At 32.7% G+C, this 18,496-nt stretch overlaps 1 protein-coding gene across 1 annotated transcript in view; it reads left to right on the top strand.

The window, feature by feature from the left end:
• Positions 1 to 18,496, top strand: part of LOC145277487 (dynein axonemal heavy chain 5-like) — a 690,378-nt gene that overhangs the window by 386,029 nt on the left and 285,853 nt on the right. Inside the window, exons 24-25 of the mRNA XM_080128869.1 lie at positions 8,242 to 8,441; positions 9,393 to 9,546. Of these exons, the coding sequence (XP_079984995.1) occupies positions 8,242 to 8,441; positions 9,393 to 9,546 (354 nt within the window). The remainder of the gene's footprint in view (positions 1 to 8,241; positions 8,442 to 9,392; positions 9,547 to 18,496) is intronic.

Raw genomic sequence — 18,496 nt, forward strand, 5'->3', positions numbered from 1 at the left:
GGTTCCTAATTTCTGTGTTTTTTGATTTCAGTAAATTCTCTCTTTGCTGTCGCTATTTCTTTCTTACAGTTACTTCTGCCTGTTTGAACTGGACTTATGTCGGTTAAATCTGCAGTACGCATGCTGTCTTTGCGCTATTGCAGCTGCACAAGTAGAAGTAAACCATTGGGGAGAGTTGGGCTTGCTATAAAATTTGCACATGGGAACATGTGCTTCAATTGCCATTTTGAACCATTCAGTGGCCTCATTTGCGCAATGTTCAACAGAAAGTGAAAAGATATTTTGCCATGTGGCGTCGTCCTGATGAGATCCCTGATGGCTTCCCAGTCAGCCTTTTTATAATATCTCGTTGTTTTGAGCAGTAGCTCTTCAGTTTTGGCTCTAAAGTTTAGAGCTATTTCAACCATTACCACTGCATGATCGGCGTTCCCAAGTGGACAATGGGCATTAGTTACACAGTCATCGGGACTGTGGTCAGAAACAGATCTAGAAGTGATGCGTGTTGTTTATGCTTGTCTGGGAAACGGGTTGGAAAACTAACCTTCTGTGATAGGGAATGAGATATAGAGAAGTTATGTGTTATGGTACCAGCTGGGTTTGTGTGAGTAGAAAATCCAAGCCAGTTACTGTGGTGGACATTAAATACATGCACTTGTGCGCTAGTGTCGAGGGAAAGTGCTGTATCTATGCTGTCAGAGACTTTGTTTATTAGGGTACAGTTATGGGTCGAGGGAGAGCGGTAGAGAAAATAAAAGTAGCTAATGTTATGTTGCATGTTAAGTCTAAAGCACATAAAGGCTTGATCGTCCGATTGTAGTTTAGTTTCTTTAGTCAAGGGGAGGGTGTTTCGAATGTATACTCCAAGCCAGTGAATATGTCTGTCAGAGTCTTTACGGCAGAGTGGGAGATATCCAGGCATGTTAAAGTAGTTAGAGGTGATGGAGGAGTGTAGGTTAGTCTCACTTAGTGCTAAGATATCCGGGGTGTTTCTTAGGAGAAATGCTTCAACATCATTTGAATTAGTTCTAAGCCCACGGATGCTCGTAAATGTGTTGTCCAAAAGGGTGATTATTTATTTATTATTTATTATTTTTATACAGTAACGCCAAAAAGAAAGCCTGTACTTTTCAAAAACTTCAAATTCAAAACAAAGTTTTAGAAAAGTGCGGACCTTTTTGTTTTGGCGTTACTGCATATAAATAAAAAACCACTTATGCCTCATTTGATTCGCCTTTTATTCCTCTATAATTTTATCTGTTCATATTTGATTTTTAATTGAAAAAATCTTAGTGTTCACGTCAATTTAAAAAGTTAACTTCAATTCGATAGGGCCAAAAAAAACTCCACACAATGGAAAATTGTTATTAAAATGTAACTTAAGAACATTAATTGAACACAAATACAACATGAACACAATGGATTGGTTAATATTTAGTAGCATAGCCATTCTGCAATTTGACAGTCTGCAATCTTTTGAGCATTCATTGAGTTAGTTTGCGGCAATACTCCGGTGAAAGGGCATTCCACTACTCTTTAATTTTATGTTCAAAGTTCTTCCAGATTTGAAATTTTATCATTGCGTAGCTGTTGCTTGATGTAATGCCATACGTTTTCGATAGGATTGAAGTCGGGAGATTGTGAAGGCCAATCCAAAGACGGAATGTCATGCTCCTCATGGAACCTCTTAGCATTGCCAGCTGTGTGAATGGGAGCATTATACCGCATGAAGATGGGATTATCATCCAAATTCAAACCAAAGTAAGGTAGAAAATGTTGAGCCAACATATTAATATACTTGGTCGAATTTTTATGCGAAATTGACCTTTTGTTTCATGTATTTATATTTTATTTTTTGTCATACCGTTTACACGTTATCGCCTGATAAATGAAGAATTACATTTTTATTTTCTGATGGATAGATTGCAGAATTCTTATAATAGCTTTATTTCTTTCACAACAAAATGTTATAATTACGAATTAGCGAAAAGAAAAAGAAGAAAACAAGTCGCGATAATTTCTTCAATTTTTTTTTCAACATAATCACTTAAAAACTAGAATCTTATTTGGAGGACTTAATGGTTGCTAAATATCTTTGGCTTGGGAAACCGCTTCTCCCACATGGAAGACCTGTTTTTAGCCCATCTGTCTCCAACCCAACATCCAACTATGCTTGCGCAAACCAGGCCACGTGACATGTGATACGTCATGCAGTCCGTTTGCATCTTCCGGTGCAAACTTGACCCGTTATAGAGTCTATTCATCACTAGAGAGATAGATAGGAATTTATGTAGACAGACGGACAAACAGACAGACGGATAGATAGATAGATAGATAGATAGACAGATAAACAGACAGATAGATAGATCGATCGATAGATAGATAGATGGATAGATAAAAAGTTAGAGAGACAGGCAAACAGAAAGATAATTAGATAGATAGATAGATAGATAGATAGATATACAATGGGTATCCTTTAGATGTAATTGAAACCACCATTTAAAGGAAAAGAGCAGATTTTTTTTACGAACAAACCCCAATATGGTGGATAAATGTCCGGTTTATATTCGATTGCCGTGGTTGAGGAAAGTAAGTGAAAAATTCACCAAACAAATTAGTTCAACTGTTGAAGGATGTTATTTTGCTTCAAATGTTCGTGTTGTGTATAATACAAAACCATTAATGGCTTCCAATAAAAAAGATGTTCTACCCCCTCATCATATTAGTAATGTCATTTATTCATTTAAATGTGGTTGCGGTGCCGACTACGTAGGTCGAACGTCTTTAAAATTGGAAAGTCGCATACAACAACATGTACCGAGCAAAATCAGGAATGGAACATTCCTACCTACCGACGCTGAAAACAACACATATGGATCTGCTATAACGGAACACTTTATTAAATACCGAGATTGTGCAACGAACTGCAGCATCGACTCTTTCTCCGTATTGAGTCGAGCTCACTCTGTATATAATCTAAAAGTCTTGGAGACTGTTCACGTTCGCCTTAGGAAGCCTTCCCTTTGTAAGCAAAATGACTGCGTGTTAGGTTTGAACGTGATCAGCCTCTAAAATTCATCCCCACTCTCCCGTCTCTTTTTTTGTTTTTTTTTTTTAGATTTTATCATTAAGGAAAACAAATTACTAAAAAATAAATCACTCGATTCTAATTTTGATGAGTGAGGGCGAAACATGTCAATTGACTCGTTTTAATTTTTTTCTTTCTATTTCCCAACTTTTATTTTTTAGTCGCTATCCATTTTCCTTTTCTCCTCGGTCTTTTTTTTTTAATATAAAATGACTTCCGAAGGAATACGCCTTCCCTTCATGATTGCCTTAATAAAGTTTTGTACCCTCAAGGAAATCATGAAATAGATAGATAGATAGATAGATAGATATACGGATAGATAATTAGATATATAGATAAATAGACTGACAGATAGATAATTATATAGATAGATAGATAACTTACTGCTTCTGCTTGGCTATTCCCTTACACAGGTTGTTCTTGTTTCATAAAAGAAAGGATGATTACACTTCATAACGGTGCTTATTTTTGTTATCGTGCAACTCATGAGGCACTGATTTATGAAGTTTTTTTTTTGTTTTTTGTTTTTCGAATCTTTCTCAAGTGGTTGGAAATCGTCGTATACGTTATGTCTAACTCAGAAGCAAATAAAATAAGAAAATATCGCGAGTTTACTTTTTTCCATTTTGTATTCAACGGTCTGAAAAGACGTAATTGTTTTGAAACAATTGTAAACAATTAAACGATTACTTAATTTAAATGATTGTAATTTAAACGATTGTAATTTAAACGATTAAATAGAACGAAAAACGCTTTTTGAAAGTAAAGGTATAATAACGAAAACTTATTTGAAAATATCGTTTGAAATCAAAATTTTAAATTCCGCAAGAACTTTTTTCTAAACCTAATATTTCAGTATCATGTTTTTGTTTCCAGAGCAAAACAAATCAACCTAATAACCGATCAAATCTGAATAATTAGGACAAGAAATATGAACATTCTTTGAAAGAAGTCATAGAATAGTTCACACTTCCCGAAATTCTCATGTTATGAATAATTTTCAAAATAGAACCAATGTTATTTAAAAAATTATTTTAATATCGGAAGAAGCATTTTGTAAACTATTGTCATTCTACGCCGTCTTCTTATTGTACATACAATTCGTCGACTAGTTTGCAAGCTGAAAAAATTAAAAAACCAACGAATTTTCTCAACACGTGAGGAACCGATTTATCAAGTTTTTTGTTTTTCCAATGATATCCCAAAGCACATTATAAATTATTCGTTGACATCTATGCTGATGACACAACTATCTGTGGCAACACATCAAAGGCCGTAAATGACAACGTTCTCTCTGATTCTCTCTCCTCTTATCTCGAGCACACGGTACAGTAGGGAAAGAGGTGGCTGGTTACTTTTAATGCATATAAAACCAAGCTCCTATCTTTACATCATCAACGCTCTGATCCCCATCTGGCATCAATAGAAATGGATGGCTCTCGTCTATGGGGAGGCTCCGTGTTTTGATAAGCTTCTGTGATTGACCTTTACTCCTGACCTGAAATAGAACACGTACAACAAGCCTGTTGCCAGGGGTCGCTGGAAAAATGGTAGGATCCTTCTACCGCTCCAGAAGATATCTCACTACTGATGCAATTTTCTATCTATATAAAAGCCAAGTACGTCCAAGGATGGAGTACTGCTGCCACATCTGGACAGGAGCTGCTAAAAAAAAGCCTATCCTGCCTTGACAAGAGTACAAAATAGACTTTGTGGCTTATTATTTTTTTTATTACATTTTCACCCCAAACAAGGCAAATTGCCACTTTGGTGTAGGGGGCTACTATCAGGGGCAACAACTACTGGGGTACTATGTAGGGATTTGGGAAGCAAGGTGTCGGTTCACGTTACACTTGAACTTCTGCACGTCAGTACTGTTGGGGAAGCAGGGACCTGGAATGGAATTCCAGAGTCTTGCGGTTCTGGGGAAGAAACTATTGGAGTAAAAAGATCTTTTACATCTAGGGACCTCTACAGTGTGGGGTGGGATTTAGTAGCCTGTCGGGTTTGTCGAGGGTGCTCGCGTCGTGGGGGCACAAGTGATTGCAGTTCGTCAGAGCATTCACCACTAAAATACTTGTAGAAAAGGCAGAGGGATGCAACGTTTCGTCGATGGGACAGAGGCTGAAGCTTAGATGCCAGTTCAGGGCCAATCAGGTTTGCGACTCTCTTTTGAACCTTGTCAAGGAGCGAGAGACTAGTAGCAGATGCACCAGCCCAGATGTGGCAGCAATACTCCATACATGGGCGAATGGTGGCCTTATAGAGGTACAGGATACTTTCGGGTGTTAGTAGTTTTCTAGCACGGTAGAGAGAGCCTACCTTTCTTGCAGCGGCCCTGGCAATGCCTTCAATGTAATTGTTCCAACTCACGTTTCCTGTGAACGTTAGGCCAAGGAGTTTGAAAGATGGACTCTCAGATAAAGAGTCGTTGGCCATTGCTATGGGTGGTAGAGAGGGTTTCTTGTAATTATTGAATGAAACTAGTTTAGTCTTGGCAGCATTGAACGCGACCAACCACTTTTGTCCCCATTCCACTACAGATTGGAGGGCTTCCTCTAGTGTTTCTGCCATTTCTTTAGAAATGTGTTCATTCGTCTTCCTGTCGTGTCTGCCATAGAGTGTAGTGTCATCAGCATATATACCCATCTCAGAGGCAATGTTGTCGGGGAGGTCATTTATGAATATCAGGAACAATAGAGGTCCAAGGATAGAACCCTGGGGCACTCCCGTATTTATATCATATTGTTTAGATGTGCGACCGTCGAGGACTACCTGGATTTTTCTCTTATCTAAGAAGGATTTAATTATGTTAAGTATTCTACCAGTGATACCGTATGATCTGATTTTACTGAGGAGACCCTCATGCCATACCCTGTCAAAAGCCTTAGATATATCTAGAGCTACCGCTCTGCCTTCTCCCGCTTTGTCCAGTGAATGGTATATACGTTCAGAGATCACAGTGAGGATGTCTGCTGTGGAACCGGCTTGTCTAAATCCATATTGTTTGTCAGTCAGTAGTTTAGCATCTGTAAGATGATGGACTAGAGCATGGTTAATTATGGTCTCAAATATTTTGGCAAAAAGTGGGAGGAGGCTAATGGGGCGATAATTTGATGGGTCCGTCCTTTCGCTAGAATTCTTGAATACTGGTACAACAGAAGCAGTTTTCCAACAGCCCGGAAAGCAAGCTTCATTAAGGCATTTGTTGTAGAGTTTGGAGAGAACTGGAGCTACTTCGGCTGAGCACTTTTTTAATAGCACAGCTGGGATAAGATCGGGTCCACATGCTTTTGCAATGTCAATGTTTTTTATGATAGCATGCACCTGAGCAGGGGTGGTTTTCAGATCGTCTAGTGTGGCGTCTGTCCGCATAGGAAAGTCAGGTAGGGGGTGGTTGGAAGGGTCCAATGTGGAGTTTGAGGCAAACCGACTGGCAAGCATGTTAGCCTTGTCGGTTGCTGAGGAGACAACCTCGTGATTGTTGGTTAGTGGGGGAATTGTTGATTGCCCATTATTTACTACACTGTTGTAGATTTTCCAGAAGTCTCGAGTTCCTAGTTTTTGTGCTTCGATGCGCTTTTTAGTGGTTTCCGTAAATTCTCTCTTAGTGGGGGATGCCCTTTTCTCTTCCCTGCAACCTCTCTTTCACAGAAAAGACGCTGCGAGCCTGTCTTTTTTTATCATTACTTACATGGCAAGTGCTTGTCTGAGCTCCAATCCCTGGTCCCCCTCACCAATCTTTCACGCCAAACACCCGTCTAGCTGAAACCACTGTCAAAAATTTTCCCCACTCTTTAACTGTGCACAAAATCAAAACATAGACTTCATGAACAAAGCATCTTTCTTAGAAGTGCACGCCAGTGGAACTCTCTTCCGTCGGCCCGTTTCCCACCTGACTACAATTTGTATGTCTTCAAGTCCAACATAAACAAATTCCTGATGGACCGCCCCCTTAAGTAAGACACTTGATCAAATCTCCAATACTAACGATTACTACGATACTGTCCCATTGATTACTGTACACGCAATAACCGTTATCGTCGAGTGGCTTCCGGGCCTGGATAAGTGGTGACTTCCATGTAAAAAAAAAATAAAAATATTTATGTGTCTCATAAATTTGAATCAATTGCAAGGAAAATATGTACTCATGTAATGTACGCCTGCTACTCCCACATGAGTGTACATTTTACGTCTTGCAAAAATAAATATGGACATTACATAGGTTTTATAGTATTTATAAATATTTTTTCAAGCAAAGAATCTCTAATTGAATATTGAGAAAGTTTAAAAGAATCGGAATCGGAATCGGTACTTGTATCGGAATTGGGAATTTAGAACAGAATCAGTAATTGTATCGGAATCGGAAAACTATTGGAATCGTTCCATCACTAACTATAATACTTAGTTCGTTAAGATCCATAAAAAATTTTAGCCAGACTAGTAAGGTAATTTCCGAGAAAAAGCAGGAAGGACAGGCAGACAAAGTGATATATAAAAATTAAGAATGTGGGATGGTATAGCTATTTTCACAATCAAGTAACACCGCAGATCACACAAACCATGCTAGCCAACGAGCTGGAAGTCAAAGATTCGAGTTTCGGCCTTTTTTGAGCTCATCAGATGAACATATTCGACCTCTGGATTCGAAAACTGAATGTCTTGAATGCAAAGAGAGTACCCTGCCAGCAAGCACGCCATGAGAAAGTCTATTAACTAACACAGATTAAGCAAATCGCGGAGTAATCCGACTATGAAATATACCTACTTAGTCTCAATCAAAGGGTGTAATAATCCAATCACTGAAAAGCCAAGCCATATATATAAACAACGGTCATTAGTGTGGCTTATGTGCTTATATAATTTGGAAAGTTATGGACGAGTAATTTCTTCTGACGTGAACCGTTTAGGATTTTTTTTTTTTTTTTTTGTTATAGAAAACCAAATATATTGATTTGCCGTAATAGAGATAAATCAGAGCTGAGCAGTGTTGCTCAGGACTTTCCAAATAGTGAAGGATCGCATTCATCCAACTAGCAATAAATTGGGCATAATCGATCACATAGTCTGTGTTATTACCCATTGCATTGTTTATTGCTCCATTGTAATTTAATTTTTATACAGTGTATATAATACGTAATGTATTTGTTTTTAAGGATATCTGCATTTCAGCCGAGAAAGAGAAAGACATTGAAGCGAAGTTAAAGCAAGTTATTGAAGAATGGGACAGCAGACAATTTACTTTCGCTCAATTTAAGAATCGCGGGGAGCAACTCCTTCGCGGGGATTCGACGAGCGAAATAGTTAGTTTCATGGAAGACTCGTTGATGGTTCTCAGCGCTCTCATGAGCAACAGGTGAGAATTTCAGAACAATCTGTTTATTCTACTTAATATGACACTGTGTGGTGAACGTTTTTTTTTTTCAGGTAAAATAATAATTGAAATAAAGATTTAAAAATTAATATTAAAACAAAATATTCTATGTGCTTCCGTGAGAATCGAACTCAAAACTTACCCTTCAAAATTTTAAACTAAAAAAACAAACAAAAAAAAACAACAAAAAACGATTTTTGATTTCTCGGTATCTTATCCACTCAAACTTCTCGGGTTACGCCCTGCACAAAGATGAATTGATTTTCCCGTGGTCAACATCTGTCCACTAATTCGAAACAAACACATCAATTGGTTAAATCTATTACATATTAGACCGATTAGCCAATCAAAACGCGTTTCAGGGAAACAAAACATCATCCTAAATTGAATTTCTACAAGAGGTGCATTGTCTTTTATGAGAACGAAATTATTATATGTAGAATATAGCAACAATTAATAACTTTTTATGCGTTACCAACTAGAATGTGAGGCATAGAAGTAGACATATCATTATATATATATATATATATATATATATATATATATATATATATATATATATATATAACCCATCTCTAGCTGTACTCATATTGACTGCATTCGCTTCGTAAACGTTCAACAAGTGCCGATGATTGTTAATCGGTTCAATTTTATTGCATGAAGGAATTCTATGACTAATATCCGCTTCCTCTGCACGTCCGTGCCAGAGATTGCTTTCTTAGAGTCTCAGACCGTCAATATCTGCAACAGAGAGATGAAACTTTCATGTTATAAATGCATAAATTCAAACAATGCACTTTGCAATCCTCTCTGAACCATTCGGATTAAATAAAAAATAGGAGACATTACTTTTGTGAACGTGCCTCGTATTATAAGATATGGTTTATCTAAAGTTTGCATTTAGGTTATTCATTTTCATTTAATTGTTTTTAGATATAACGCCCCTTTCAAAAAGACCATTCAAGAATGGGTGCATAACTTGTCCAATTCTTCGGAGATCATCGACAACTGGTTAACAGTCCAGAATCTGTGGGTTTACTTGGAGGCCGTCTTTGTTGGTGGCGACATTGCTAAGCAACTTCCAAAGGTGAGATACATACTTTCTTTTCTAGCCTTAAGAAATTCCAAGACATTTATGGAAACATGTGTATGAAAATAGTCTTGCACAGAAGTGCAAGACTATTTTTATACATATGTTTCCATAAATGTCTTGAAAGACAAATAATAGAATACTTTGTTATCATTGATTTTATAGTTCTGTATCTTCAGATTTTTGAAACTTTATGAGTGTGGTGTTTATTTTGGTTCATTTAAAAGGTGGCATTTCTATTCAAAGTTTTAGTTATATTAACAAATTTGGTATTAGGATCTACGAATTCCTAATGCAAAGATGAATAATTATAATTTAATAATAATTAAATCATAATCATATGAGTTCCATTAAACCATAATCATATGAATTCCATTAAATCATAATCATAGGAGTTCCATTAAATCAGAATCATATGAGTTCCATTAAACCATAATCATATGAGTTCAATTAAGCCATAATCATATGAGTTCCATTAAATCATTATCATATGAGTTCCATTAAACCATAATCATATGAGTTCCATTAAACCATAATCATATGAGTTCTATTAAACCATAATCATATGAGTTCCATTAAATCATAATCATATGAGTTCCATATAATTTTTTACTTTTTGAGAAAAATCTTTTATTCTTTCATTCTTTTTATTGGATGCACAAATACTTTGTCTTAAATACGGAACAGAAATTGTTTTTATGCGATATTTTCGTATTAAAACCCATTAATTTTTTACTCAATTTAAAAAAAAAATACACAGTACATTTAGTAAATACGACAATAATACTATTTTAGATAAGCACTAAAACGTATTTACAACAAAAATATGAAATAAAACTTGTTTGAAAAAAATGAAATTGTTATTAAATAGAAATTGTTTTAATTATGTAAAACTCATTTCATACAATAATGTTCTCGGAAATAGGATGAATTTTTAAAAATATTTTCATAAAGTTTTTCTTTGTTTTCACATTTTCAGACACCTTTCTTGTTTTGTTCCTTATTTCCAACATTTAAATCCTTGTGCCCCCCTCTTTTTATTATCATCCTGTACGGTTTATCCCTTACATATTTACCTATATTTTACTGCTCATATTTTGAATTTTATATTCATTTTTTTAGTACTCACCCTCTTTCTTTTCCCTTTCGTTTATTTTTAATTTTTATCTATCAAACACATTAATTAACCTACATCAGATCAATTTATTAAAGTCTGCATCCATAGAGTTCTCTTCTTTTTACAGAATAGTATGATTACACACACGCACGCACATATGATTTTTCACTTATATATAACATTGTATATACTAATCATTGATTTATGAAGTTTAATGCAATTACAGGGCATATAACAAACACATTACAAAAGTATGTATTCCAAATTTTATGACGTTGACCATCTTACAATTTACCCTTTCATTACGTTGACATTTACAATTCTTGACAATTACCGGATTGATAGTTGCTATTTTTTCTGATGAGTTAAGGGCAACATCATGAAATTTGGAATATAGACTTTTGTTATTTGTTATATATATATATATATATATATATATATATATATATCTGTGTGTGTGTTTGTTTTGTATGTGTGTGAGTGTGTGTGAGTGTGTGTGTGCATGTGTTTGTGTGTGTAAATGTATCAGTCCGTGTTTAAAAACTCCAACAAAAGAGGGAAATAAAAGGAACCACTTTCGGTCTATATCAGGAAATAAAAGGAACAACCTTCGGTCTATACCTTCGCATACGTCCATGGAATTATGCAAACAAATTTCCCTGCCAAAAACTAATATAACTATTAAAATGTAAAATTTCTTCGTTTGTTTATCTTTTAAAAAATCGTAAATAAACAAAACGCTCCTTAGCATTCAAAAAATATTGATGGCGAAAAACCGAATAACTTATGTCTGTTTGCAGAATGTCAAGTGCGTGTTCGAAAGGGAAAGTAAACCGATGTCGACTGAAAGCTGTTCCTCCTGTTTCCTTTTTCTGCTAGAGTCTTTAAAAGCTAAATGACACACACACACACACACACACACTCGCACGCATACACACACACACACACACACACATATATATATATATATATATATATATATATATATATATATGGCAACTAGATTATAACTAGGTTGCAACTAGGCAACTGTAGGTTATAACTTACTACCTAGCTCTACCTAATAACATAATTATCAAAGTATACTTACGCAGATAGATATGAAAAGTCTTTATTAAAGTGTGTGCCTATTTCCATTCTATGGAGGCCAGGCGCGAACGCAGACTTCAGTTTTATTTTACCATCCTTATTTAAGTTAAAACATACTTATCAAAGTATTAGTATGTACATCTATATCAAAAACACTATTAAATGTTTTTTTTTAATTTTTTATTCCCATATTTTGTGGACCAGGTGCGAGCACAGACCCCACAATTTTAATGAACCACCGTTCTGCAGGATCAAACATACCCATTCCTGTGTCTCGATACATCTTCTATCATTATATGTAATCAGTTTTTTTTAAATAGTCAACCATATAGGAGCCTATTTGTGACCAGACACACACACAGACGTTCAGCTTTATATTCTTGAGCAACTTCGGATAAAACATTAATTGTTAGAATATGGAACATGAAGACAACAATAAGTTATATATGATCAAACAGAAGAAATGCTAAGTGCATTTTCCACGATTTTTTAAAAATACAACATACACACAATAGATAACTTAAACATCCTGCAAGTCATCTCTGGCGATTTCACTTATCACAGTGATCAATTCAAAAATGAAGTGAAGTATATATAGACATCGACAGAATGTTTCGCTGTATTACAACTGTTCAATGTGGCAAGCCGAGATCGAAATTCGACTGTTAAGTAAACAACCGGCGCTTCTGTCCATTCGATGTAAATCAAAAACGATTATTGAAATCTCTTTGTTTACCAACACTGAACTGCCGCAAATGTGTCCCGTTCCGCCTCACCTGATGTTTGACTCTCGTGCCAAGATCAAAGTGTAGTATCTGTTCCGGCAGATACTGCAAACAAAGACCATATGTGGGGGCAGCCCCACATATAAGACCTTGGTCAATGTAGGGACAACCCTTCATGCCAATTGTCACTATCCAGCTCCCCTCCTCCCCGGGGAGTAAGTCCCCATTTCCCCTTCACTCCTCACATTAAAAATCGGCTTTGTGCTTAATTTGCTCGGTGGGGGAGCAAATAAATACCCTGTCGCAAATGTGTGTTTTTCTTCACACACGTGCAAGCATATGTATCAGTATGAAAAAGGAACAAACAGCTTTATCATCTTTCAACACACGTACCGGAAGGGAAAATATCGGACGTGAATTCCAACTTTATTTCTCGATATTTTAAGTGACTAATCACGATTTCCGCTTCTTTAAGGAGAAGACAAATCGGTCAACAATGAGGGCAAACGAGCAGAAGTCAATAATAATAATAATAATAGTAATAATAATAATAATAATAATAATAATAATAATATTTTTGTGCGTATATCGCCATAAACTGGCACTACACCAAGTAAATAAGGAGGATCAAAGAAGATGGAAAGACTAAGAAGAGAAAGCACTTGCCACACCTCCATTGGATGAGTGCGAAGAGGACTGGGAGCACACAACTTCCAGTATAAACCAATGGTCGCTATCAACGAGAAATTGATGGTAAGCGGCTGTTGCGATGACGCAGTTTCTTTTGCAAAAGTTATGGTAAGAATACTGGAAATCTGGGAAGACTTGTTGTCAGCCAGACTCCAGAGAACACCACAAGTTGCTCGCAAAGGGAAATCTTTGATGATGGCCTGTGTGACTACTTCTAGCAAGTAAATAATTGAAGCAAATACACGGAACTAGTAAAAAATCTGAAAGGGATATGGAACATGAAGAACATCAAGATAAGCACTAGGAACAATCGCGAAAAATATTGAAAACAAAATAGCTGAGATCGGAATCAGAGGGAAGGCTGAGAAGATACAACGAATAACAATAATGAAACCAGCTGAAATCTTAAGGAAAATACGAGAATACGGAAACCATCATAAACACGGCCAGTAACTTGGATGCTGCAATAAAAATGAAAACAAAAATAGAAATAACACTGCGATAGGATATCAACAAAACGGAAACTGCAAAGTTGTAATTTAACTACGCCCCCTTTTATAAATAGTAGTACGTGCATTGTCTGGTGCAACACCAAAGAGTTGGAAAGGATCCGGGATTGACTGTGTAAGTAGAGCAGTAACCAGATTTTATTGAGATTTTAGGGAAGCTTTTTATCCACTAAACCCCAGAGAATAACAATAAACGTTGCCAGCAAGAAATAAATGATAGACGGCTGTTGCGATAACATGAAGTCATCTGCTCTGGTTATCAAGGGGGCTGGGGGTACTGGAAATTTGGGAAAACTTGCACTCAGCATCCAATGAACTCTACATATTATTGCCAGTGAGCGAGCTCTGGTGATGGTATGCGTGAGAACTCTTAGTGAATGAATATCTACTCGTGACCTGAATCACTGCTCCTTCTTCTTCTTCTTCTTCTTCTTCTTCTTCTTCTTCTTCTTCTTCTTCTTCTTAATAATAATAATAATAATAATAATAATAATAATAATAATAATAATAATAATAATAATAATAATAATAATAATAATAATAATAATAATAATAATAATAATAATAATAATAATAATAATAATAATAATAATAATAATAATAATAATAATAATAATAATAATAATAATAATAATAATAATAATAATAATAATAATAATAATAATAATAATAATAATAATAATAATAATAATAATAATAATAATAATAATAATAATAATAATAATAATAATAATAATAATAATAATAATAATAATAATAATAATAATAATAATAATAATAATAATAATAATAATAATAATAATAATAATAATAATAATAATAATAATAATAATAATAATAATAATAATAATAATAATAATAATAATAATAATAATAATAATAATAATAATAATAATAATAATAATAATAATAATAATAATAATAATAATAATAATAATAATAATAATAATAATAATAATAATAATAATAATAATAATAATAATAATAATAATAATAATAATAATAATAATAATAATAATAATAATAATAATAATAATAATAATAATAATAATAATAATAATAATAATAATAATAATAATAATAATAATAATAATAATAATAATAATAATAATAATAATAATAATAATAATAATAATAATAATAATAATAATAATAATAATAATAATAATAATAATAATAATAATAATAATAATAATAATAATAATAATAATAATAATAATAATAATAATAATAATAATAATAATAATAATAATAATAATAATAATAATAATAATAATAATAATAATAATAATAATAATAATAATAATAATAATAATAATAATAATAATAATAATAATAATAATAATAATAATAATAATAATAATAATAATAATAATAATAATAATAATAATAATAATAATAATAATAATAATAATAATAATAATAATAATAATAATAATAATAATAATAATAATAATAATAATAATAATAATAATAATAATAATAATAATAATAATAATAATAATAATAATAATAATAATAATAATAATAATAATAATAATAATAATAATAATAATAATAATAATAATAATAATAATAATAATAATAATAATAATAATAATAATAATAATAATAATAATAATAATAATAATAATAATAATAATAATAATAATAATAATAATAATAATAATAATAATAATAATAATAATAATAATAATAATAATAATAATAATAATAATAATAATAATAATAATAATAATAATAATAATAATAATAATAATAATAATAATAATAATAATAATAATAATAATAATAATAATAATAATAATAATAATAATAATAATAATAATAATAATAATAATAATAATAATAATAATAATAATAATAATAATAATAATAATAATAATAATAATAATAATAATAATAATAATAATAATAATAATAATAATAATAATAATAATAATAATAATAATAATAATAATAATAATAATAATAATAATAATAATAATAATAATAATAATAATAATAATAATAATAATAATAATAATAATAATAATAATAATAATAATAATAATAATAATAATAATAATAATAATAATAATAATAATAATAATAATAATAATAATAATAATAATAATAATAATAATAATAATAATAATAATAATAATAATAATAATAATAATAATAATAATAATAATAATAATAATAATAATAATAATAATAATAATAATAATAATAATAATAATAATAATAATAATAATAATAATAATAATAATAATAATAATAATAATAATAATAATAATAATAATAATAATAATAATAATAATAATAATAATAATAATAATAATAATAATAATAATAATAATAATAATAATAATAATAATAATAATAATAATAATAATAATAATAATAATAATAATAATAATAATAATAATAATAATAATACGTGTGCTTTTAGTTTTTTCACTTCTGGTTTTCCACAAAATACAATCAAACAAAATATGTTTATACTTTGCACAAGATTTTTCCATAACTTAAACGATTTACTTCGTCTTGAATTTATTATTCAATTTTTTTTTTTTTTTTTTTTATTACATTTTCACCCCAAACAAGGCACATTGCCACTTTAATGTAGGGGGCTACTATCAGGGGAAACATCTACTGGGGTACTATGTAGGGATTAGGGCAGCGAGATGTTGGTTCACGTTGCACTTGAACTTATGCATGTCAGTACAGTTGGGGAAGCAGTGACCTGGAATGGAATTCCAAAGTCTAGCAGTTCTGGGGAAGAAACTACTGGAGTAGAAAGATCTTTTACATCTAGGGATCTCTACAGTGTGGGGGTGGGATTTTGCAGCTTGTCGGGTCTGTCGAGGGTGTTCACGTCGTGGGGGCACAAGTGCTTGCAGTTCTTCAGAGCATTCACCATTATAATACTTGTAGAACAGGCAGAGGGATGCAACGTTTCGACGATGGGACAGAGGCTGAAGTTTTGATGCCAGTTTAGGGCCTATCAGATTTGCGACTCTCTTTTGAACCTTGTCAAGGAGCGAGAGACTAGTAGCCGATGCACCGGCCCAAATATGACAGCAATACTCCATACATGGGCGAATAGTGGCCTTATAGAGGTACAGGATACTTTCGGGTGTTAGAAGTTTTCTAGCACGGTAGAGAGAGCCCACCTTCCTCGCAGCGGCGATTAGGATTGATAATTATTATATGAATTTTATAAAGTACTGTTTTCATCTTGGATGGCATTCTTATAACCGATGTAACTTTCGACCATCTTTAGGAGTTTCTTACTAAACAATGGAATTAGAGAGAATTTAGAATGAAACCATTTATTTTAGCTACGTGCTAAGTGATAATAATTTTATGTGAAAGATGATGGCTCAATTCTCAGTACGGGCGATATCAAGGATACAATTACAAATTTACTTAAAACTTCTACTCCATCATAGCTAATGAGACGAGAGCAAGTTAACTGATGAAATAAAGACTTCCGTTCGGAATTCCCTACAAATTTTAGAATTTGATATGAATATTTCCGATTTAGTAGTAACTCAGGCTGTCGTTAAGGCCTATGCTTATGCTATTAAACTCGGCTGTTGATAGAAAACCTCGTAGACGCTGATTTGTTTGTAGAAGTATTATCTGAAAAGAAAAAAGACAGAAAACTAAAATGAGAGAGAACAGAAGTGAGGTCGGTAACACGTTAAAGACTGACTTTCAGCGACTTATACGCTACTGTCCCCGCCCCCTGCCGAGGTTGGCCAGTACAACGATGTTTCACAACGGTTTGGATTGGTTGGGACTATGTCACGATAAAAAGCGCTCTCGCCGGCGGAAATCACGTGGTTTTTCGACTTCCGCTTTTAAGTTTCACTTATTTTTTAGTGAGTCCTCTCTCAGCTTCATTCACTATCAATAGAAAGAAAAGAAACTAATTTAATTAATTTAAAATAAAATAATGCTTTCTTGCCATTTGACATCCAGTTTCGCTAAAAAGGGCTTTATGAGGTAAGACAATAACTAAATATTAATTTAATCGCGAATGGCTTCTACTCTGTTTTACATATTTACATTTGAAAAATAAAGACAAACATATTTTGTCAATTACTAAAGGGATGAAAATTGTTTATATTTTTCCGGTAAGCTTTCTAATTTTGATAGCTCATTTTCTATTTCTGACTTGTTTTTTTATTTTTATTTTTTGTAGCTAGATTGTTAAGGAACAGTCGCCTGTTCTTGTAAGTAAGTAAAAATGAGATAGGATAGCCGAGAATTCGAACCTGGGAAGCTAGGTTTGGAATTAAGAATTCCGATCATAAGTTTAAAATAAATAATACAGATGTGTTAAAAGGAATGCGTGTTAGTAATGTTATTGAAAAAGGAATTTGATGATTCAATTCTATTTTTTTACATGGGGGTCACCACTTATCAAGGCCCGGAGGCCACTCAGGGATAAGGGTTGTTGTGTATACAGTAATCAATGAAATAGTATTGTAGTAATCATTAGTATTGGAGATTTGATAGAGTGTCTTACTTAAGGGGGCGGTTTGTCAGGAATTTATTTATGTTTGATTTGAAGACATCCAAGTTGTAGTTAGGTGGGAAACAGGCGAACGGAAGCGAGTTCCACAATCGGGCAATTCTAAGAAAGAAGCTCTGCTCATGGAACCTACGTTTGGATTTAGGTACAGATAAAGAGTGGGGAAAATTATTGACAGTAGTTTCAGCTATACGGGTGTTTCTCGTGAAAGATTGGCGAGGGGGGACGAGAGATTGGAGCTCAGACGAGCACTTGCCATGGAAATAAGGATAAAACAAAGACAGGC

Source organism: Euprymna scolopes, chromosome 6, assembly GCF_053919585.1.
Source record: "Euprymna scolopes isolate OS-2025 chromosome 6, ASM5391958v1, whole genome shotgun sequence".
Lineage (NCBI taxonomy): Eukaryota > Metazoa > Mollusca > Cephalopoda > Sepiida > Sepiolidae > Euprymna > Euprymna scolopes.